The following is a 25,647-nucleotide window of genomic DNA, read 5'->3' on the forward strand; positions in this document are numbered from 1 at the left end:
AAGCATGCTAGAATGCATGATAATGTAACTTAAGAAGTTATTGTATTTCATGGTAGCCATAAGACTCAAAGACTATACTTTAGATCAGTGAGATCAATACACACATTTTCTCATAGGGCGGCCTGTTATCATCTTGCTCGACAGTATGAGAATGTGGCTCAAGTCAAGGAGGCCATCCACTTCTTCACAAGGGCTCAGGCATATGGTAATGCAATCAGGATCTGTAAAGACAATGGATTTGATGGTGAGTGAAACTTTAAGTGCCATTCTTCCCCATATGCTTTCCATCACAACAGTTGTCTGTTCTTGAGGTGGACTCCACTTAAATTAATAATCACAACAGAAATATCTTAATATCATTCCATCTAACTAATGTTTTCCCTGAAGTCTTGCTATTCAGTTCAGTAAAATAAGTTGTTTCCTCCTCATATAACTTCTACAAAACTCTTACTCAAAGAAGACTTTATCTCTTAACCCTTTCTTGCTAAGCGGCTACTTGCGAGCACTAGCATAACTTGCTGGTGGTGCTAAACGCTCGCTGCGAGCTCTAGTCGCCTTCAAATTTCCCATGTATGAGTGTTTTCCAACACTATTTCTCACCACACAGCATTGCCAATTCAGTGGGTTTTCCACGAAATTTGGTGGAAAATCATATCAGCCTAGCGCGGAAAATCTATGGACGAGCAACTGGTGGACGTTGTTGACCAGTATAGCGGCATTTTGGCATTGCTTCACCTATCACATGACTGATATTTTGACCAAATAGTTGTAAATTTTGCAGTTGGCAATACTACCCTGCCAGCACCCCATCATCAAGAGATCTACTCAGTAGTTGCCTTACGACTGACTGTCGCACACATATATATGTACGTCTTCGCAGGCAACACCCCCTGAATGTGCCTGTACATTCGCAGGAAAGTCTTACTTAACCGAATCTTATAGATCTTAGCCTCCTCTTTCCAAAGGTGTTTTTGTTTTTAGCTGTTAGGAATAGTTTTTGATTTACATAGATTTACATAGAAAATCAGACCACACAGACCCCATGGTCCAGACTAGGTGGTCTGTCCTTAAACCTAAGTGATTTTACGTTAATCAGAAGGCTCCAAAACGTTGCATTTCTACTCTAGTTGATATTAAGTTGAAGGAAGGAAGTGACGGTCGAGCTTTTTTTTGAAGGAGTCAATCGTGTTACACTGGACCACTGATGGTGGGAGCTTATTCCATTCTCGTGCAGTCTGAATTTACTTGTCTACATCTGAGTTTTACGCCATTGTTCCTCGTGCACAAAGTGTCATCGATCATAAACAATGTTGATCTGTCTACATTCGTGAAACCATTAAGTATTTTAAAACATTCAATCAGTTTTCCTCGGAGGCGACATTTCTCAAGAGAGAACATGTTAAGGGTGGAACGCCTTTCTTCGTAGGATTTGTTGCGCAAGGAAGGGATCATTTTCGTTGCCCGACGCTGAACACCTTCTAGTTTAGCAATGTCCTTGGCATGGTGGGGAGACCAAAACTGTACCGCATATTCCAAGTGGGGTCTGACTAAACTATTGTAGCGCGGAAGTATTACATCTTTATTCTTGAATAAAAAGTTTCTTTTAATGAAGCCCAACATTCTGTTCGCTTTATTTGCTGCATCGATGCATTGCTGTGAGAATTTGAGATTTGACGCGATTTTGACCTCCAAGTCCTTGACGCATTGAACGCTTTCGAGTTTAACGCCGCGCATTTCGTAATCGAACTTCTTATTCCTCGTTCCAACTTGAAGGACCTGGCACTTTTCTACGTTAAAGGGCATCTCCCATCTATCCGACCAAGCTGACATTTTGTGCAAATCCTCTTGGAGGCTTTGCCTGTCTTCGTCAGTGAGAACCGATTTACCAATCTTTGTGTCGTCTGCAAATTTACTAATGCTATTATTGAGTCCAACACAGACACAGAGGTTAAAAGAGCAAGCACTAGCGTCACTTGCTGGTGGTGCTAAAAGCTCGCTGCGAGCGCCAGTCGCACTCACAGCAAAAAACACCCCCTGAACGTGCCTGTATGTTCGCAGGAGAGGCTTACATAACCGAATCTTATAGATCTTGGCCTCCTCTTTCCAATTTTGTTTTTGTTTTGTAGCTGTGATGAATAGTTTTTGAGATACAGCGGTTAAAAGAGATCCCCTTCCCCCACTGGGGTGCCCGAGCGCGCTTGAGGGGATAGTCTCGTTGCGAGTGCGCTTAGCAAGGAAAGGGTTAATAATGAAATGTCATCTGCCAACCCACTAGGTCAGTGTCTCTTAAGTGGTGGTCTGTGGTGACTTTTTGTGTGGTCCACAGGATGTCCACTGTATTTGGTAATAAACTGGGAACTTAATGTACATAATTTTGAATTTTATTGAATATTCAGAACGGAGAATTTAAAGAAAATAAATAATTGACCATTCATTATATTATATTATTAATATTTAAGAAATATATTGCCAATGTAAGTTGTAGTTGCTAAGTAACACCGAGTCACTATTAGTTTCTAAATTTAATCTATTATAAAACGAACATCCATGATTTACTGTACGAATAGAGGTGACGATCCATCTTGTTGATTCCTTTTAGCTACCACGCGACTACATATTACAGTGTAAAGTGCTGTAGCTAATAGCTACTGAACTGCTGAGTTGATTAGTTGTATCATTCGTCCTATGTCCTAACACTATAAAGCTTGTTAGTGAGAAGAGAATCCAAAAGTCTTGTTGCAAGGAAAAAAATAATTAATCAAATTTGGAAGGATAGCATTGGTTAGTTGTATACTCCTGCATAATTTAAAAATCCTGTTTATTATAAATAAATTTCACGGCAAAATGTTAGATACACATCTATACATTTCAGATACGCATCTATACATTTCAGATACGTATCTATACATTTCCGGGAAATTATGTTTGTAAGAAATATATTTCAGATTAAAATGTTAGCTGGCTATTATTTTATATCATTTCTCGATATTCTGTTTTACAGAAATATATTTCAAACTAAAAAATGGTTCACGATATTTTTTCTATTGGATTGGTAGTCTGTGGCCTGAAACGAGTTGAGAATCACTGCACGAGGTAAAAGACACTTAAAAAAAATTTAAGACACCTGTTCCAGTTTTTCTCATACTCAACCATAGAGTAATGAACTGGTGGGATCACAGCTCAACCTCACATCTACATTAGTTTCATTTGTGTAAAATGTCCAGAAATAAAATTTTCTTTATTATTCCAGATCAACTTCTTAATCTGGCTCTGGTGGCTGGACCACAAGAGCAAATTGATGCAGCGCGCTACTTCTCCTCCTCGGAGCGTCGTCAGTTGCCCAAGGCTGTCATGCTCTATCACAAAGCAGGGCTTCTCTCCAAAGCTGTTGACCTGGCCTTCAAGTCTGGGCAGATCAGTGCTGTGGGTCAAATTGCGGGAGACTTAGATGAAAGTGCAGACCCAGCACTAATACAGAGATGTGCCCAATATTTTATCTCAAATGGGCAGTATGATCGAGCAGTTTCTTTGCTTATCACTGGAAGACAGGTAAATATTATTGCTGCACTTATTTTCTACATAGCTATGAATTTACTTAGGAACAAAGTAATACAAAAATACAAAAATTTCATCTGAGATGCTGCTAAGCACTGCTGTTAATCTATTTATAATGGAATATTTACTCTCTCCCTAGTACTTTGATGCCCTCGATTTGTGTGTGGAGCACAATGTATGGGTGACGGAGGAGTTGGCGGAGAGGTTTACTTTGCCCAAAGATGAAGAAGCAAGAAATCAGATCCTGGAGAAGGTTGCAGAATGTGCCTATGCTCAAGAAAACTACAAGCTGGCAACCAAAAAATTCACTCAAGCTGGAAACAAGGTCAGTACTCTATTGAATTTTTATATATTCATGTATTATTGCAGTGGTGCTGAGGAGCTACTTTCTGTTTTGAGGTGGCTGTGGTGGTACAGAAATGGTGGCCATCCATGTAACCAGGTGCAAGGTTTACTTTTTGAGGTTTCTGTGTGTGGACTCCTGGAACATCCTGATCCTCTCGGAGGATCACCAACCGCCTCACCTGATGTAGGAGCGGAGAAGGCTGAAGCTGGATATAGTGGCACTGGGAGACAAGGAGGTCAGGCAGTGGAGGTCCAAATGAGCAATAGTACCCACCTTAGGGGGTAGCAGTAAGCATCTCCAACCAACTCCAGCCATTTGTTGGAGAGGCTATTCCGATCAGTGAACATACACATGCCCCCTGCTATTCGCAGGTTCATTACTTGTGAATTTGCATATTCACAGATTTTCCCCAGTTGCACAAAGGCTGTGACACAGGAATCTTCACGTCACCCCTCCAAAAGTCTATGGATCCTTGGTCCGCCAGGAGATGATTCGGCAGTTCCTAAGAAAAGGATGGTGTATACTTGCATAAAGCAATGTAAAATATCAAATAGCATCATTCATTAGCTGTACATGCTATCAGTTGTACTGTACTTTATATAAACTTCTTACAAATTGGTACTAATTAAAATTCACTTCAATGTGAGGCACTCACTGCAAAATCTCTACCACTTCCTTCTTAAATTTAGGTGCTGAAGCATATCATGCAATGCAAATTATTTACTAATGAATGCTTCCTTCTATAGAAATCAGGTGATAAAAATATGAAATGGTAATAAAAAGTGTATCATAGCTACAAGCAGCTGTTCAGCTGATCCTAAAGAAGCTGCCACCGTGTCGGCGCAGCAGTACATCTGGGTAGGTATCAGTACTGTGGTTTTGGCACTGTTAGTACCAGTCCTGGTACCACTAGCTGCCCAGCCCTACTGCTGCAGTGACACATCATTTATTTATTTATGATTATTAGCTGAACAGCTGCTTACAGTTATGAAATAGTTTTTATTAAGTTTCATATTTCTATTACCTGGTCTTGGCCCAGGAGACCTCACGTGCAAGGGCTAGATCTACTTATGCAGTGCCTAGAGAGCCATCACCAGAACCTCAAGCAAATTTGCAAGGATTACTGCATTCGTGGCAAAAAAAGTCAGTGACCCTGGTCCACAAGTCTGCCTAGTATGGACTGGGTGCCTATGTAGTGCGGCGACTATGCCTGATGAACGAGCCTCCCATAACCCACTTAGCCAGGGGGGTACCTCTTTGGCCGACTTCGGTGAGTGGTTCTCCGTCCACGCTGGTCGCGGGTTCAATCCCAGGCAGCCGGGGAATACCCTCTCCTTGTTGTGATTAATTTCTTGTGTGTTTCAATACACGCAGAGGACGTGTAGGAAAATAGAAAAAAGAGAAAATAAAATCCCGGGGCATGACAGTGGTGGCATAGCGGTGGCATCCTATCCTGCGGTTCTGTTGAGTTTCCCCGAAGGGGTAACAGGTAGGATGGCCCATGCTCTCCGAGGGTAATAGAAAATGGGAGTTGGAAGTATGTTTCTACAGGGACGTTGTGGAATAGTGAACCGATAGTGGTCACTGTCTAAGGTCTCAACACACAGAAATTAATCTACATAGAGGGGAAAGTCGTGTAGTGCGGCAACTATGCCTGATGAACGAGCCTCCCATAACCCACTTAGCCAGGGGGGTACCTCTTTGGCCAACTCGGTAAGGAGTGGTTCTCCCGTCACGCTGGTCGCGGGTTCAATCCCAGGCAGCCTGGGAATACCCTCTCCTTGTTGTGATTAATTTCTCGTGTTTTCGATACACGCAGAGGACGTGTAGGAAAATAGAAAAAAAGAGAAAATAAAATTCCGGGGCATGACACCTAGTACCCAGTCCATACAAGTGTTGAAAAGTGACGGGGTAAAGACACAGCCCTGCCTCACTCCTGCATTCACGGGAATAAAGCTACACATGTTCCCACCACAATTCACAGCACGTGATGGACCAGGGGGCAGCAGGAGAGTAGGGAATGCTTGAGACTGGTGTCTATTAATGTGAATGGGTTAGGTGATGAAGAAAAAAGGAGAGGGATGATTGAAAATTTTGTGAATGGTAGAGTGGATGTGTTGGGAGTGATTCGCATATTAGAGGAACTGGTATGAGTGATGGTAGAGAGGGTACGTGGGAGGGTGTGCCTGGGGGGGTTGTATGAACGGGGATAGATGAGAAGTATAGAGGCAGGAGTAAGGAAGGATGTGCTATTGTGATGTCTGAAAGAGTGTGGAATGGTGTGACTGATTATGGTTGGAAGGGATCAAGAATTGTGTGGGTGAAAGGAAAAGTAGGGTTTAGTAAAGTATGGATGGGTGTGTATTTATGCACCAGTAAATGTGAAAAGTAAAAAAGGACTGAGGGAAAGGAAAGCTTTTTGGGAGGAAGTGAATGCATGTTTGAAGAGTTTTGAGAAAGAAAGGAAACTTATTATGATGGGAGATATGAATGCTAAAGTGGGTGATGAATGTGTGATGGATGTGGTGGGAAAATGGGGGATACCTGGGAAGAATGAAAATGGAGAGTGCCTGGTGGATGTCTGTGCTGAGAGGGGAATGTTCCTAGCGAACACCTTCTTTCAGCACAAGAATATCCACCGATACACATGGAAGAGGGGGGAAGATAATGAGCAAAAAGGATTGAATTAGTATGTGGCAGTAGATGGAAGACTTAGAAAAAAATATTTGTGACGCAAAGGTAGTAAGAGGAATGTTCGATGGATCTGACCATCTTGCAGTGCTGGCAAAATTAAGGTTGAAGGAAAAGTGGGTGTTTGAAAAGAAAGGTGAAATAATAAAGGAAATATTAAAGATAGAAAAATTACAGGAAAAAGAAATAAAAGATGAGTATAATCGTGAAATGGCAGAGGCCTTCAGTGAAAAATGGGAAAGTGTAAAAGATAATACAGATATTGAAAAAGTTTTGGGAACATTTAAAGAAGTAATGTTAACTACAACCCAAAAAAATTGTTAGGGATGTAAGTGGTGAGGGATGGAAAAAGAAAAGGAAATCCATGGTGGAGAGAAGAGATAAGGAGGATAGTAAAAGAGAAAAGGGAACTTATTAAGAAAACTCAAGAAAGAAATGTGGCTGAGCAATTAAAAAGGGAAAGGAAAAAGAAATATAGAAAATGCAAAATGAAATTAAAACAAGCAAAAAAAGAAAGTAAGGAGAGAGTTGATGAAGACTGGAAAAAGACTAAGTGAAAAATATAATGGGAACAGAAAATCATATTGGAAAGAAGTAAAAAAACGAAAGAAATGCAGAAAATATCTCCCAAAGTAAAATAAATGAAGTTATGGATGAGAATGGAAAACGTTGAAAGACGGGAAAACTGTGAAAGAGAGATGGAGAGAATATTAAAAAAAAAACTTTATGAATTTTGAGGATGAACGTCCAACAGCTGTAACAGCAGCAGTTTTGGGTGGAGGTAGAGGGGGTGTATATAAAGAAGGAAGTATAACATATGAAGAAAGATTAGATTATAATTAATAAAAATATAAAAAAATGGAAAGGCAGCAGGAATTGATGGAATCACAGCAGAAATGTTGAAGTGTGGAGATGTAGTAAATAAATGGATGGTCAAGATATGTGAAGTGGCATGGGAGAGGGGGGGGGGGGGCATCAGACTGGACAAAAGCCATCATTGTCCCAGTTTACAAGGGGAAGGGCAGGAGAGGGGAGTGTGGGAGCTATAGAGGTATCAGTCTCCTGAGTATACCCGGAAAGGTATATGGAAAAGTCATAATAGAGAGGGTGCAAAGACTTACAGAAGAGAAAATCAGTGAAGAACAAGGAGGCTTCAGGAAGGGAAGGGGATGTGTTGGTCAAATATTTGCCCTCAGGATGGTAGTAGAAAAATATTAGCAAAAGGAAAGAAAATATACACTGCCTTCATGGATTTAGAAAAAGCTTATGACAGAGTCGATTGGATGGCATCGTGGGATGTTTTAAAGATATATGGTGTGGGAGGAAAACTGCTTAATGCAATTAAGTCTTTCTATGAGGATGCATCTGCATGTGTTAAAACTAGTGGAGAAACAAGTGAACATTTTGAGATAAAAGTGGGCTTAAGGCAGGAGTGTGTCATGTCACCATGGTTGTTCAATATTTTATATGGATGGTGTTATGAGATAAATGAAGGGCAAAGTTGGGGAAATTGGAGTAAAAATGTACGCTGAGGGAAGGAAGTGGGTGCTGAATTCAATCTTATTTGCTGATGACACAGTGCCCATTGCAGAAAATGAAAGTGACTTACAAAATTTGGTGAGTGTTTTTGATAGTGTCTGTAATATGAGAAAGCTGAAAGTAAATGTCAACAAAAGTAAAGTGATGGTTTGTGAGCGGAGTAGAAGTGAGGTCATGGATTTTGTATGCCCATATAGAGTGGGAATTGAATGTGAAAAAGAATGCAAAATAATTTTGAATGGTGAAGAAATGGAGGAGGTTAATGAGTTTAAGTACCTTGGATCAGTTATGTGTAAGCATGGTGGCACAGGAGAGACAAGAGAAAGGGCATTGCAAGGAAGAAAGGTGGTAGGGTCTTTGGGATATATCATGAATGGCAGAAGTGTGAGCATGGAGGTAAAGAGGGATTTGAGAAATACAATAATAGTACCAACCATCACATATGCAAGCGAAACATGAGCCTGGAATGAAAGTCAGAGGTCTAGAATGCAGGCAGTGGAAATGAGTTATTTGAGGAGTGCTTGTGGTGTGAGTAGAATGGATGGAATGAGTAATGAAAGTGTGTGAGTGGTTTGGAATGTCACAGGGGTGAAGGGAAGAAGTGTGGAGTGGTAGAGGAAGTGAAGTGACAGACTTTAAAGTGGCTTGGCCACATTGAGCGAATGGAGGAGAGTAAGATGACCAGGATGGTGTATGTGAGTGAGATAGAGCAGTGTTTCTTAAAGTGTGGTCCGCGGACCCCCAGGGGTCCGTGGAATGTTCCAAGGGGTCCGCAGGATAATTTTTAATATCGATTTCAGTCAAATTTTCTGCCAAAACGTCATAAATTCCTATTTTTGTAGCACCAAATCCTGATGTTGTGGAAATTATGTTAAGCAAAATATAAACATTTATTTTGAAGATAAGCCAGTAATAAATAATTCAGTTGTAATTTCAGTATATTATGACCTGCAAACACTTTCAAACTCAAGAGGAAAATTATAATAATAAAGGGTCCGCTACATGAGTAATTTTAATAAAAGGGGTCCGCTGCACAAAAAAGTTTAAGAAACACTGACATAGAGGGAATGTTAGAAGACGACCTCCAGTGAAATGGAGGGATAGGGTGCAGGAGTACATTAGGGAGAGGGGGGAAAGATCAGTGAGAAACTTTGAGCAGGCAAGGAGGGAGTGTATGAATAGAGAAAGATGGAAACTCTTCTGCCGTGGCTATCCCCTGGTGGGAGCTCCTAGGAGCAGGCGTTGATGAGATGTGATGTGATGTGTGCGATGGACTACATCATACACTTTCTTGAGATCAATATAGGCTGCAAGCAGCGTGTTGTAACTCATGTTGGTGCTCCACCAGTACGTGAAGTGCTATAGTTGGTTCACCTGACTCTGAAGTGTACATTATCGTTAGCAGCAGCCTGCAGCCACAGGCGTGTCGATTTATGGATACTGTATGCTAGCCTACTCATAGTAAACAGTTGTCAGTGTCAATAATATGCAGGCAGCAATAACAAATACCGTCAATTATAGTCGATTATGAGATGAAAATATTAGTGTTGTCGTAAATAGCTGTTTTGTTAATTTACAAGATCGCTTTTTATGATTATTAAACAGCCTTGAAGATGTCCACCACCATGAAAATTAACAGGCCTTATATTAATAAAACATCTATTTGCGACATAACTAATATTTTTCTAACTCGAAATCGACTATAACTTATGGTATTTGTTATTGCTGCCTGCATATTATTGACACTGACGACTGTTTGCTATGCGTAGGCTAGCAGACAGTATCCATGAAATCGGACACACCGTGTGGCTGCAGGATGCTGTTGCACGATAATGCACACTTCAGACTTGGGTGAGCTGACTATAGGGTGCAATCAATCGTCAACTAACCAGGGGTGAACCTGTACTGTTCAGGTCACTGCAGCTTCAGCAGCTAGGTGTGAATCTTCATTAGCAACAGGTGGGCAAGCACCTTGCCTGGTTCACTGAGCAGCGTAATACCACTGCTGTTGTTGCAGTCCTGGTGGTTTCCTTTCTCTTTCTAGAATGGAATGACCAACCTCCTCTTTCAGTCAGGAGGAATGGTACCAGATATGCCTCACCTCCAGCTATGAGCAGCTCTGCACTGATGTTACAGATACCTCGCACCTTTCCACCCCTCAACCTTGGCACAGCCTCTCTGACCTCATCAAGAGAAAGTGGGCTTTCATTGATGGGTAGATCAGCAATCGCTACCTGCTACCCAGCAGCTGGAGGCTGCCCGCTCGAATGGTCTGCCATATACAACTGCTCAAAGTACTCAACCCAACAAGCCCTCTGCCCATCCATGTCTGACACGAAGCAACCATCTTTTGTTAAGACAGCACACACCAGAGAAAGAGGCTCAGAGCAGGGTTTCTTCAAGGTTCAGAAACCAGCTCGGGTCATCTGCATTGAGATGGCCCTTGACATTCTTAGTAAAACTCTTAGCATACCTCTGCATCTCCTCAGGAGATGGCCCTTGACATCCTTAGTAAAATTCTTAGCATACCTCTCTGCATCTCCGCAGGAGAGCTCTAATCCTACATGATGGTGCCCTATATTGATTTCAATTCCCAGCAAGTCTAGCAGCTTGACTTCTCAATATTCTCCAGCATCTCCACTGAGGCAAAACCATTCCCAGACCTAGGGTGCTCTCCAGTACACTCCTTGGCAGCTTTTTGGAGTTTCATGTTTAAAAGTATCCCACAGAAGGGCGAGGTGGCTAGCATACACTATTGTAGTTACCGAGTGCTGTTGGTTCAAAAACTATTCTCAGTCAGTCCCCATGGATTTCTGACCCCCTGACCTTGTCTGTTATATTCAAAATCCGTTATAAGCGGGTCTGTTATATTGAGAGTTTACTGCATTAGTATTGGTTTAAAACATCTACGTATTAACTGAAAATAACTGATCTTTTGATTCAACACAGGTAATTCCCTAATATTTTTATATCTTTGCAGGTTAAAGCAATGAAGTGCCTACTTAAATCAAGTGACACAGAGCGCATCGTCTACTTTGCTAATGTTTGCCGGCAACGAGAAATTTACATCATGGCAGCTAATTACCTCCAGAGCTTGGACTGGCGCAAAGAGCCTGAAATTATGAGGAACATAATACAGTTTTACTCAAGGGCAAAGGCCTCTGGTTTGCTGGCTGGTTTCTACGACTCCTGTGCTCAGGTTAGTGTTTACTTTCAAATGTTAGTTAACTTTGGGATACACAGTAAGACCTCAACTTTGGCTGCATTTAGTATAATGCTTCACCATTTTGGTGATGTATATCAAGTGTAGCATGGTTTTGATTTTAAATCAAATTCAAATGAAAATTAGATAGTGTTGTTATAATTACCTCTCCTGCACACACCAAGCAAATGACCAAGTCTTAGAGGTCCCTAGAAGGACTGGGAAATTTGATGGTCTGCAAAAAAGAAACTCGGTATTGACAGTTTTGATAATTCTACTCTGGATACTATTAAAACCATTTCTAGTGCCTTGGCATTTTCCCAATATTTTTTTTAATATTAGACATTACCTCTGTTCAGTTGCAAAAAAATATTTGAATAAAAATAATAATTTTCCAGGTTGAAATTGACGAGTTCCAGAACTATGATAAGGCTGCAGGAGCTTTGAATGAAGCCTACAAAGTTATCACCTCAAACAATGACCCAAAAGTCCAAGAAAAACTGCCACCCCTAAAGTATAAACTTGAAAAGGTCACTCAATTCAACAACATCAAAAGGTAAGTAAAGATTCATGCTGCCAACTGCCTATGTATTTAGACATTATCATAGAAAACACAACTATTTAGCAACAGGGAACAACTATAATATAATTTGTCCCATGGTTTTCAGGATGTTTGTGACTGACGGAGATGCAGCCATCCAAGAGTTACAACAACTGCTGGCTGATCCCAACATAGAAGTCGCATGATGCGACAGGGAGACATCTATGCAGTTATTGTGGAATACTTTGCTGCTAATAACAACTTTAAGTCAGCACTGAATGCACTGCAAGATATGAAAGCAAAGTTGCCAAAAGTAAGTCTTGAGGTTATTCATCAAAACTCAGCAGCCAATTATTGCATATCAGTCTTACCAATATGGTTAAAATGTCAACACTGCAAATATGACTTATCTTCAAGCTTTGCAGGCATGATGAATACTGCTAACAGAGCATAACCATTACAGGCAAATCCCAGCTACTATGTGGATGCTGAGACTCTGCTGGCAATCTCCAGAGCAACAGGCATGAACTTTACTGAGGGAGAAAATGGAGTGCCAGAGGAGGGAGGAAGTGAAGAGGAAGGCAATGCAAGTGAGGAAGAAGTGGTTGAGGAAGACGATGAAGAGGAGAGGCCGCAACAACAACGCTTTGCTCTTAATGGCTCAGCAAAGTTTTTCTGAACTTCCCAAGACAAACGTATCTTATGTGGACTACTCACAGGACCCCCTGTATTAAAGTTGAGAAGTTTCTATATAGGCTTACTTAGGAGGGATATTGTCTGCAGTCAGCTTCACATGGGTGGCTCCACACCATCCTGTTATTAACAAAGTTCTTGACTTGAACTGGATCTCAGGTATGCAAGTGAGCTTGAATTAACTAGTCTGTTCCAGGAAACTCTGGGCTCAACTGTGGTGCCACATCTTAGGCAGAGCACTTTCTTGGTCTTCAGCTGGCATCCTGCTGGGATAATTATACGGAAAACTGTCCACTTGGTTAGTCTAGTCGTCTAGCTTTAATGTTAAAATGAATAGTCACTAATTTACATTTTTTTTACTAAAGTGCCAAGCACAAAGTGTGAATGACTTGTGTGACTAGGGTTAAAAAATAACCCTTAATGTCTGTGATAATAAGCAGACTAGAATGTTTGTCTGCCTCCGTCCTTCTATAGATTTTAAGGAAACTCTAGTCGAGCAAATTTGTCCATTATTTCAAAGTTAAGAGATACTTAAACAGGTTGGGTCTGAGTACTACATGTACAGTAAAAGCTCAGTTATTTACATCTGCATTAATTGCTTGGGAACTCTGGTCCTCAAATTTATTGCCATATCCTCTCATGGTGCAATAAGTTGGGGCAAGAATGTGTCCGTATTAAGATGTGCTAATAGTTAAAACAAACAATTTATGCACAACTTAGAAGGAAAGGTATACACAAAACTAGGAAAAGCTACATGCAAAACTATCACAATTTGCATAATGTGTGGGTTTTATTGGGAATTTATGCAGTTTGAGAGAGTTACATTGACAGATCTTGCAACAGATGTCTAGAGTGGGAGCATTCCAAGAGTTGGCCAGTCATATTCTGCCGGACAGCAATGAGTCACTGTCTCAGTGATTTTATGGCAATCACTTGGAGTTCAAACAAGTCATCTTTCCCCAAATAATGATAATTTAACACAAAAAAAAGGCTTTACATAGATTTACATAGAAAATCAGACCACACAGACCCCATGGTCCAGACTAGGTGGTCTGTACTTAAACCTAAGTGATTTTACATTAATCAGAAGGCTCCAAAATGTTGCATTTCTACTCTAGTTGATATTAAGTTGAAGGAAGTGACGGTCGAGCTTATTTTTGAAGGAGTCAATAGTGTTACACTGGACCACTGATGGTGGAAGCTTATTCCATTCTTGCACTACAACGTTGGTGAAGAAAAATTTGGTGCAGTCTGAATTTACTTGTCTACATCTGAGTTTTATGCCATTGTTCCTCGTGCGCAAAGTGTCATCGATCATAAACAAAGTTGATCTGTCTACATTCGTGAAACCATTAAGTATTTTAAAACATTCGATCAGTTTTCCTCGGAGGCGACGTTTCTCAAGAGAGAACATGTTAAGGGTAGAAAGCCTTTCATTGTAGGATTTGTTGCGCAAGGAAGGGATAATTTTTGTTGCCCGACGCTGAACACCTTCTAATTTAGCAATATCCTTTGCATGATGGGGAGACCAAAACTGTACCGCATATTCCAAGTGGGGTCTGACTAAACTATTGTAGAGCGGGAGTATTACATCTTTATTCTTGAATAAAAAGTTTCTTTTAATGAAGCCCAACATTCTGTTCGCTTTATTTGCTGCATCGATGCATTGCTGTGAAAATTTGAGGTTTGACCCGATTTTGACCCCCAAGTCCTTGACGCATTGAACGCTTTTGAGTTTAACGCCGTGCATTTCGTAATCGAACTTCTTATTCCTCGTTGAACAACATTTCATTGCTATTTCCACATTTAATTTGATGTAGAGAAATATTCAAGGTGAAAAATTACCCACTAAACACAGTTGCAACATGTTAGGTCTGCAACATTGCTACTAATGAGACTCACTTGGTATCTTGGAGGGTCACAAATTCCTTTCACATTATTTGGATTTTTCATGTAACTGAAAGGCCCTTGGATGAATTCATGCAGATAACTGAGAGTTTACTGTAATTGTAATCAAGTACACAATTTGATTTTGTATTCATATTAGGACTTGGTTAAGAATTTGCTTTGTGCCTGTACTTTGCCTTGGAGTCTATTTGCTTTAAAAACTGAGAGTACAAACATGTTGAACACATGGTCAGTAGTGGAGGCAGAGGTGAGGAATGGCAGTGGTGCAACAGAGCAGTGCCTTAATGCATCATGATTATGATTGCAAGGTAAAGTTGGGGGCATACACTATAACTGCGTCTGGACGTGGTGCTCATCTCCATCGCATTAGCCCTTGAGCCTGTGGTGACAAGAGTCCATTACCCTGAGACACAGGGTCAGGGTGACATCTGGGTTACCACAGTTTACCTTCCTGAAGTTTCCCCAGTTACCCATTTATTGAACAGTGTGAAGGGAGGATGAACAGCTGGGTGGGCTGCATGCCAACTGCCCAGACCAGGACTGCTGATTCATAGCTAGGCACGTTGACCACTAGACCACGAAGGCAAAGGTGGGTATCTAATATTACTGAAATGCATACCTAGTATTTAAATATCAAATATAGATTAGTCTTTTGCAAAAATATATAATGCTTAATGGTGCTCAACAGCACTTAGATCCCCGACATATCAATGTTAGTACTTGTACATGGAGTCAAGTACAGTACATTAGTCCTTGTGCTGAAGTCTTGATGATAAACATGAAATACAGTGCTCACTCCTTTCCTGCTTTCTTATTTGCAGAATTACATTTAGTAATAAGGTGGGATTGTAATTCAAGCTCAGATTTAAGAAAGTGCTCACATTTTACAGGCACACAGCTTAATCCATGGCACCTGAGACAGTGGGTGTAATGAGACTGTCACCTTTATGTAAAGATGCACTAATGTGGACCATATACCACATGCAGTGTTGCCTGGTGGCTGGGCTGGTTGGCAACGAGACAGTTACTTATATCTTGCTCCTCTTGGAGCAGTTTAAAAGGTCTTGGAGAATTTAAAATAGATGATAATTCCCCCAACATATGACTGGCAGTATACAATGCAGATAATTTGCTGTATAATGGAAAATGTCTCCCAAATCTATGTATATATCTCAAAGCAGGAGAAACAAGCATCAGGTGTGGTAGTAGCCAACTTGATGCTCATCCATTGTCTGCCATGTTTACTCACAGGTTCATTTGCCCTCAATCCCGTTAGCCTCAGCAGGTTTATTTATATTTGTGGAGGAGAGAATTATATTTGAGGCAGAAGAGAAAGGAATGTATGAGACTGGTGTCTATTAATGTGAATGGTTTAGGTGGTGAGGAAAAGAGGAGAGTGATGACTGAAAATTTTGTAAATTGTAGAGTGGATGTGTTGGAAGTGAGTGAAACACATATTTGAGGAACTGGTGTGTGATGGTAGAGAGGGTACGTGGGAGGGTGTGCCTGGTGGGGTTGTATGGACAGGGATAGATGAGAAGTATAGAGGCAGGAGTAAGGAAGGATGTGCTATTGTGATGTCTGAAAGAGTGTGGAATGGTGTGACTGATTATGGTTGGAAGGGATCAAGAATTGTGTGGGTGAAAGGAAAAGTAGGTTTAGAAAAGTATGCATGGGTGTGTATTTATGCACCAGTAAATGTGAAAAGTAAAAAAGGACTGAGGGAAAGGGAAGCTTTTTGGGAGGAAGTGAATGCATGTTTGAAGAGTTTTGAGAAAGAAAGGAAACTTATTATGATGGGAGATATGAATGCTAAAGTGGGTGATGAATGTGTGATGGATGTGGTGGGAAAATGGGGGATACCTGGGAAGAATGAAAATGGAGAGTGCCTGATGGATGTCTGTGCTGAGAGGGGAATGTTCCTAGCGAACACCTTCTTTCAGCACAAGAATATCCACTGATACACATGGAGGAGGGGAGAAGATAATGAGCAAAAAGGATTGATTGATTATGTGGCAGTAGATGAAAGGCTTAGAAAAGAAATTTGTGACGCAAAGGTAGTAAGAGGATGGATCTGACCATCTTGCAGTGCTGGCAAAGTTAAAGATGAAAGAAAAGTGGGTGTTTGAAAAGAAAGGTGAAGTAAAAAGGAGATACTGAAGATGGAAAAGTTACAGGAAAAAGAAATAAAAGATGAGTATAACCGTGAAATGGCAGAGGCCTTAAGTAAAAAATGGGAAAGTGTAAAAGATAATACAAATATTGAAAAAGTTTTTGGAACATTTAAAGAAATAATGGTAACTACAACAAAAAAAAGTGTTAGGGATAAAAGTGGTGAGAGATGGAAAAAGAAAAGGAAATTCATGGTGGACACAAAAGATAAGGAGGATAGTACAAGAGAAAAGGGAACTTTTTAAGAAAGAAATGTGTCTGAACAAGTAAAAAGGGAAAGGAAAAAGAAATAGAGAGAATGCAAAATGAAATTAAAACAAGCAATAAAAGAAAGTAAGAAGAGAGTTGATGAAGACTTTGGAAAAAGACTAAGTGAAAAATATAAAGGGAACAGGAAATCATATTGGAAAGAAGTAAAAAACGAAAGAAATGCAGAAAATATCTCAAGTAAAATGAATGAAGTTTTGGATGAGAATGGAAAGATGTTGAAAGACGGGGAAGCTGTGAAAGAGAGATAGAGAGAATATTTCAAAAGCTTAATAAATTTTGAGGATGAACGTCCAGCAGCTGTAACAGCAGCAGTTTTGAGTAGAGGCAGAAGAGGAGTATATAAAGAAAGAAGTATAACATATGAAAAAGTAAATCAGGCAATAAAAAGATTAAAAAATGGAAAGGCAGCAGGAATTGATGGAATCACAGCAGAAATGTTGAAGTGTGGAGATTTAGTTGTTAAATGGATGGTCACGATATGTGAAGTAGCATGGGAGGAGGGGGGTGGTGCCAGCAGACTGGACGAAAGCCATCATTGTCCCAGTTTACAAGGGTAAGGGCAGGAGAGGGGAATGTGGGAGCTATAGAGGTATAAGTTTCCTGAGTATACCCGGAAAGGTATATGGAAAATTCATAATAGAGAGGGTGCAAATACTTACAGAAGAGAAAATCAGTGAAGAGCAAGGAGGCTTCAGGAAGGGAAGGGGATGTGTGGATCAGATATTTGCCTTCAGGATGATAGTAGAAAAAATAATAGCAAAAGGAAAGAAACTATACGCTGCCTTCATGGATTTGGAAAAAGCTTATGATAGAGTTGATTGGATTGCATTGTGGGATGTTTTAAAGATTTATGGTGTGGGAGGAAAACTGCTTAGTGCAATAAAGTCTTTCTATGAGGATGCATCTGCATGTGTCAAAATTACTGGTGAAACAAGTTAACATTTTGAGATAAAAGTGGGCTTAAGACAAGGGTGCATCATGTCACCATGGTTATTCAATATTTATATGGATGGTGTTATTCGAGAAATTAAGGGCAAAGTTGGAGAAGTTGGAGTAAGACTGTTTGATGAGGGAAGGAAGTGGGTACTGAATTCGATACTGTTTGCTGATGACACGTTGCTCATTGCAGAAAATTTGAGAAATACAATAATAGTACCAACCCTCACATATGCAAGTGAAACGTGGGCCTGGAATGAAAGTCAGAGGTCTAGAGTGCAGGCAGTGGAAATGAGTTATTTGAGGAGTGCTTGTGGTGTGAGTAGAATGGATAGAATGAGTAATGAAAGTGTGTACGAGCATTTTGGAATGTGTCACAGGGGTGAAGGGAAGAAGTGTGGAGTGGTGGAAGAAGTGAAGCGACAGACCTTAAAGTGGTTTGGCCACATGGAGCGAATGGAGGAGAGTAAGATGACCAGAAGGGTGTATGTGAGTGAGATAGAGAGAGGGAATGCTAGAGGACGACCTCCAGTGAAATGGAGGGATAGGGTGCAAGAGTACGTTGGGGAGAGGGGGGAAAGATCTTTGAGAAGCTTTGAGCAGGCAAGGAGGGAGTGTCTGGATAGAGAAAGTTGGAAGCTCTTCTGCCGTGGCCATCCCCTGGTGGGAGCTCCTAGGAGCAGGCGTCGATGAAATGATGATGATGATAATGATGATGGAGGAGAAAATGGGGGTGCTGGACTGCCTGAGCACCTAAATAGTGCCAAAAGAGCTAAATGAGAGAAAAGATTGGTAAAAATAAGATCTTGGTAAATTTTGGTGAAAAGCTCTTAGACCTGCTGACTTTGAACAAACTATTTTTCTTAGTATTTAGTCACTTCACATTTTGCAGATTTGTAGTTGAAGAATTTTTGGCACCAAGTTCACACAGAATGTGAGAGTATACATGTCAGCCCTTCACCTTCACGGGGGATAGGGATGGGGGATAGTGGAAAAAGTAAATATCTGGCATCCAAGCCCTGAAACTTCCACAAAATTTTACTTTCATATTTTTGTGTAGACTTTGATTTGTGAGAATCTTCTGCACCTGTAGTTAAGTACTAGTTGCGTACAAATAATTGTATTTGAACACAAGCCCGGTAGTAACAGAAGATGCAGACTGAAGGGAAATGATTTCTTGTCGAAAGATAACATGTATCTTTGTATATGTACAAGCTTCCTGTACCTGGGAGTTTGACTGGATGAGCATCTTTACCAATCCGACAAGGAAGGTTAAGATTAAATGTAAACGTACACCAATTCTGGAGTGTTCTGTCAATGCGCCATTCCATTTATCAGGCCTTTTCAGGATATGAACTTCATATCCTGGGATGTACGTCTGACAGTAGTAGAAGGGTTATTGAAACTGCCTGAGTTAGGCTATTATCCTACCCATAATCTAGAATTGTATTTAAGCAATCAATAAATTCAAATACATGTTCTGTGTACTATCTGACCCACTACAAGCAATTCCCAATAGGAGGAGTCAGTGAGATGACGTGCCGAATGGTTCACTTATACATGGATGGAGAGCAAAAGAATTATGTAGTGTGCATTGCTTCCTTTTGTAATGGTATAATGATTAGAATATCTTAAGTTTAGATTAATATAAATATTGACTAACTGGGTTCACCGTGCATGGTGAGGACACCAGTGTATAACATATTCAAGCTCATGAGGTCTGACTAAACTGAACAAGAGAATTTATTAATGTAGCAAAGCGTTTCTTTGTTACATTTGATGAATAGTAGTGAGAAGTTGGAAAGTTTCGTTTAGTCGGCGCAACATCTATGGTCATATGCCCCGATTAATACCTGGTACCCATTCACTGCTGGGTGGACAGGGGCGTAGGGTATCGGAAAACCCGCCCAAATTTTTCCACTCCGCCCGGGAATCGAACCCGGGCTCTCTAGGTTGTGAGCCGAGTGTGCTAACCACTGCACCACGGAGGCCAGAATAATAGTGAAGTTCATGGCCAGCTGCATCTCTTAGACGTATCTTGCACACTATGCCATTATTGGGCCATTAGTTATTTTTGTAATATTATGTGCCACATCAAACTATAAGTATTAGTGACACATGCCAAACTATAAGTATTAGTGACACATGGCATGTGTATTTTGCCTTGTGGAATGTTTTGGTGTAGTCCTGGCCCTGGACTTTTTGGCTCCTAAGCAGGATTTGGGACAACTGACATAATACAACATTGCACCACAAATAATTTATGTTTCAGCAGTAAATTCCATAGCATTCATATGCAAGTTACAGCTTCATGTCATGTATATATAGATATTCTTTACCCTTAAAGTTGAGAGGAAGACTAACACCTTATATCCAGTGGTGGGATTCAATTTTTTAAGAACAGGTTCTCTCACTCCAGAACTTGCTAACATCAGGTTTCCTCACTATCACTATCAAAAGCCAGTAACAGATCTATGAGGGGTTTACTAAAATAAGTTATAAGTAAAAGGTGTTCATGGGGGGAAAATTGAGAACCCCTGATTTAAGCTAACAGTAACCACCAGTTCTCGGGATTAAAGAAATTCCAAGAACGAGTTCTTGCGAACCGGTGCGAACCGGCTGAATCCCATCACTGCTTATATTAGTCCTAAACAAGCTGTCTATTGTATGGGCCCTTATGCTATTTATTGCCTGAATTTCACTCCTCCATATCTCTACACGAACACAGCGTGTCACGAAACACACGAGAAATGAATCTAAACAAGGAAAAGTTTTGCCGGCGTGAGGGATCGAATCAAAAAGCCACTCCTTAAACAGTCAGTCAAAGAGATACCCCACTCGCAGGGCGACTTATGGGAGGCTTACGGTTGTATGATGATGGTAAATAATAAAATATTTCATCAAGTAAGCCTCCGAACACCTGCACCTTGGCTTTGGGTCCAAGGCGGTTCACATGAGCTTCGCCTCCTCGTGAAGCGTCTCGAAAGTGATCACCAGAAACTCCAGCAACTCCGCTAGGATTACTGCATCATCATCATCATCAGAAGAAAACCGTGTGGCCATGGTATTGCTAATAGATGTTCACAGTGAATTTGTACACAAAATTGCCCAATACCCAATCCTTATACGTTTGAAGAGTGATGGAACGAGGATCGACGTAGCCCTGCCGCACTCGTGTTCCTAGAAAACTGAATCTTTCTCGAGTGAGGAATATGCAACCTCCTTGGGCTCAGTGAAGACTAAACTTCCCTTGGTCTTCATAACACTCCTCACGCCACCATGGTCTATGCTACTGTGTTTATTTTTTATTTTATCTTAGAAAATAATTACATCTTGGAAACTTTACCCGGTTAAGATTCGTTTTAGGTCCGTACGTGCCAGTATCTCATTACCTACCTTATGAAACATCAGTATCTCTTCATATATCTTTTCTACAAACCTTCAACAGTCATGGAAACGCTTTGAAAATCCAATTCAAGGACTTTTTTTACTCTTGAAAATATGGGATAATATGTTTACAGAAGCGCGTCGCCTCCTCTGCTGGCCGCGGCGACGCTGCAGCGGGTGTTGCGAGAAATACCTCCTCGCTGAAATAAGTAACATATACACGAGGGGGGGGGTCCAGTGGGGAGCGTAGCCCCCCCTGGTTAGAAGGGGGGGTCGAGGGGGGCACAGTCCCCCCCCGTTAGTAGGTCGTAAAGTTCGGTTGGAGTAGTTTAAATATACTCCCCGACCCTAAGCCCTCTGCGAGCTATTTTGCGGCTGCGGCATCACCGCGGCCAGCAGAGGAGGCGACGCGCTTTCGTAAACATTATCCCCTATTTTCAAGAGTAAAAAAAAAGTCCTTGAATTGGATTTTCAAAGCGTTTCCATGACTGTTGAAGGTTTGTAGAAAAGATATATGAAGAGATACTGATGTTTCATAAAGTAGATTATGAGATACTGGCACGGACCTAATACAAATCTTTACCCTTTACATAATCACACTGATGATGTACTGATCATCTGACTTGGACGGTGGCTGTGTGTTCACTGTGTTAGGCATCTATCCCTTCTGGAATTATAAGTACTGTTAGGGCATTGTGGCCTTAACTGGACGAGTTACGCGGGAGGCATGTACTGGAGGAGTGTTACCTCATGCACCTAAAAACATCCAGTGAGGATTACTGCATTATCTTCAAACATACGATTGATCGATGACTTTGGTCTTGTCAATAGATGCTCCACAATGACTTTGTTCCATAAATGTATCTAATAGCCAGTCCACATTATTTGATATTGTTATGCCGGACGTGTTACTTGGGTTTCGTGTCGCCGTCAAGAGACTCCGTGGGAGGGAGATATGTAAACACTTTGCACAGCTTCTGTAGTTTAATATTCTTTCTGTACGCTTCGCTCTGACTCTTCACTTACCACTAGCTTACTATGACTGGGACTGCCCTCTCTCGCACTCTTCTCCTATATATATCCAGAACAGTACAGTCTAGAATGTTACAGTAAATTTTTGATCATACAAGAACATGTAGCAAAAATATATGCGAGTTGGCAACACTTCCCGCCTGGCGCCTGGCCGCGCCCCGCGGGGCGCGGACGGCTCGCTTTGCTCCCCGCCCCCTTGCTCGTTTCTCCGGGAGCCTTCTAGAGGCCTATGGTCGCCGGGGGAAGCTTCCAGCACAACACTATCCCCCCCTCTTAATTGTGATCGTCCCGATCACACACTTAACTATATACAAACGTAAGAGAATTAATCAAAAACATAATAATCGTCGTATCGCTGTGGACGCCTGCGTTGTCTCTGTCTTCTGCTCGGTGTCTCCTGCGCGTCTATCTCCTGGTCGTCGTCCGCTTCTTGGGGTGTCCCTGGAACATCTGCCGAAGCCGGGAGGTTATCTCCCTCAGCTGAAAGGTCCAGAAGGCCTATGTCGTCGTCGACCTCCTCTCGGTCCTGGACGTCCCTTGCGTTTTCGTCGGCTGCTGGGTGTCTGTAGTTGTTCCAGGTGTAGTTTCCCGGACCGTGGTACCTCCATAGGCGGTTGACGTGGACAACTTTCGGCTTGGTCCTTTCCGTTCTCCGGATTCGGTAAGTCACGTCGGAGAGGCGTTCTAGCACAGTATAAGGGCCTTCCCAGGGGCTCTGTAACTTCGGAGACTGTCCTTTCTTCCTCTGCGGGTTGTAAAGCCAGACTTGGTCTCCTTCCTTGAAGTCAACGTGGCTTGCCCTCATATTGTAACCGCGCTTCATGGCCTCCCGGAGAACTTCAAGGCACCACGGACTTGATGGTGCACCTCTTCCAGCCGTTCCTCTAGTTGACGGGCAAAACTGGAGGCATCCCTTGGAAGGCTTTCCCCAGGAGGCCTTCCTGTCAGTAGGTCCACCGGCAATCGCAGCTCACGTCCAAACATCAGCTTTGCCGGTGAATACCCCGTAGTCTCGTGGGCGGCAGACCTGTAGGCCATGAGGAGCGCAGGCAGCTTCTGATCCCATGAAGACTGATCATTGTTGCACTGCTTGGCCAACTCCTGGCCCAACGTCCAATTAAACCTCTCCACCATTCCATCTGACTGTGGGTGCAGAGGGGTGGTCCGGGTCTTCTTGATACCCAGAAGCTTGCAGCACTCAGCAAGGACTGTTGACTCAAAATTCCTTCCCTGGTCGGAATGGAGCTCGTTAGGCACACCGAAGCGACAGAAGAACTCCTCCACCAAGACCTTAGCGATGGTAGTGGCTTCCTGGTCAGGAATGGCGTAGGCTTCCGGCCACTTGGTGAAGTAATCCATTGTGACGCAGATGTACCTATTCCCGTTCGTCGTCAGAGGCAAGGGTCCTGCTATATCCACTGCCACCCGTTCCATGGGGGCTCCAACCTGGTATAGTTGCAATGAGGCACGGTGGTGCTTCTTCGGGCCATTCTTTGCACAGCACACCTCACACGCGTGACACCATTCTTCCACGTCCTTCCTCATGCCAACCCAGTAGAACCTTTGGCGCAGGCGACTCAGTGTCTTCTTTACCCCAAGGTGTCCGCTGGTGATGCTATCGTGCATTTCTTTCAAGACGCCTTCCCGTGACTTCATAGGTAGCACCGTGGACCAGTAGTGGTCAAGACCATCATGAGAGACCCAGCGTCGCTGCAACACCCCGTTGTCCATCCGAAGAGTGTCCCACTGAGTCCAGTAATTCTTAGTGGTAGGGCTTTCTCTCGAGATTACTTCCCACCCAGGTCGCGTTGACGACTGACTCAGCCACTCCATAATTGGTCTCAGATCTCGGTCCTCCCGTTGCAGTTTTCCCAAGTCTTCCCATGGCACCTCCGCTGTCTGTTCCACTGTAGTGCGGCGGCACATATTCTGGACGCTTTCCCTCTGGAGGCAATGTTGACACTCAGGTAGGCAGGGGCGCCGGCTCAAGCTGTCCGCGTTACCGTGTGTTAGTCCAGATCGGTGCACAATAGTGTAGTGATGCTGCTCTAGTTTACCTATCCAGCGAGCAAGCTGGCCCTCAGGGTTCTTCAGTGACTTCAGCCACCGCAATGCAGCGTGATCCGTGCGGATGGTGAAAGTTGCACCGTACAGGTAAGCATGGAAAAAGTCAAGGCTCTTGACTACTGCCAGGAGTTCTTTCCGGGTCACGCAATAGTTTTTCTCGGCTGGAGTGAGCTTCTTGTTGAAGTAGGCCACAACCCGTTCCATGTCGGCACATGCCTGGGACAGCACTCCACCAATCCCCTCATCACTGGCATCACAATCCAGTATAAAAGGCTTAGAGGGGTCTGGGTAGGTGAGTACGGGCGAGCTGATGAGGGCCTCCTTGAGCTTCTCAAAGGCAACCTGAGTTTCCGCTGTCCACTCAAACTTGCGACCCTTCTTCGTCAGGAGGTGCAGTGGTGCAGCAATCGTAGCGAAGCCTTTCACAAACCTGCGGTAGTATGAGCTCAACCCGAGGAAGCTCCGCAGCTCCTTCACGTTGGTGGGTGTCGGCCAGTCCCTTACCGCAGCCACCTTCTCAGGATCAGTGCGTACTCCAGCCTCGCTCACGATGTGTCCCAAGTATTGGACCTCCTTTTGGAACAGACAGCATTTCTTCGGCCTGAGCTTAAGGTGTGCAGCTCTAAACCGGGCGAAAACCTCTGATAGCCTTTCCATCTCCTGCTCGAAGGTCTGGCCAAAGACAATCACGTCGTCGAGGTAGATGAGTGCCGTCTTCCAGTGAAGTCCCTCCAGCACCCTCTCCATCAGCCGCTCGAACGTGGCCGGAGCGTTGCACAGGCCAAAGGGCATGACCTTAAACTGCCACAGGCCTTGACCGTAGGAGAAGGCTGTTTTCTCTTTGTCCTGCTCCGCCATTTTGACTTGGTGATACCCAGACTTCATATCCAGTGTTGAAAACCACTTGGAGCCCACCAAGGCGTCGAGCGTGTCGTCGATCCGTGGGAGTGGGTATGAATCCTTGATGGTGAGATCGTTGAGGGCTCGGTAGTCCACGCAGCACCTGAGGGAACCGTCCTTTTTTCTGACGAGCACTACAGCAGACGCCCACGGGCTGCTGGACCGCTCGATTAACCCCTGTTGCCGGAGATCATCCATTACCTCATCCATCTCCTTGCGACGGGCTGGTGCCATCCTTCGAGGGGCTTGCTTCACTGGGCGGTGGCTACCTGTGTCGATGTGGTGCTCTACCAGGTCCGTACACCCCAAGTCCAGGTCTCCTGTGGAAAACACATCTGCATTCCTTACGAGAAGCTCCCTGAGCTGTTCCACTTGGGGCTCCTCTAGACACTTGGAGCTCCTGTCAAA

General features: G+C 42.7%; 1 protein-coding gene across 1 annotated transcript in view; it reads right to left on the reverse strand.

The window, feature by feature from the left end:
• Nucleotides 1-6: 6 nt before the first annotated feature.
• Nucleotides 7-25,647, reverse strand: part of LOC127000245 (probable glutamate receptor) — a 188,175-nt gene continuing 162,534 nt past the window's right edge. The window contains exon 17 of the mRNA XM_050863697.1: nt 7-221. Within this exon, the coding sequence (XP_050719654.1) occupies nt 215-221 (7 nt within the window). The 3' untranslated portion in view covers nt 7-214. The remainder of the gene's footprint in view (nt 222-25,647) is intronic.

This window comes from Eriocheir sinensis, chromosome 18 (genome assembly GCF_024679095.1).
Source record: "Eriocheir sinensis breed Jianghai 21 chromosome 18, ASM2467909v1, whole genome shotgun sequence".
NCBI classification, from domain to species: domain Eukaryota; kingdom Metazoa; phylum Arthropoda; class Malacostraca; order Decapoda; family Varunidae; genus Eriocheir; species Eriocheir sinensis.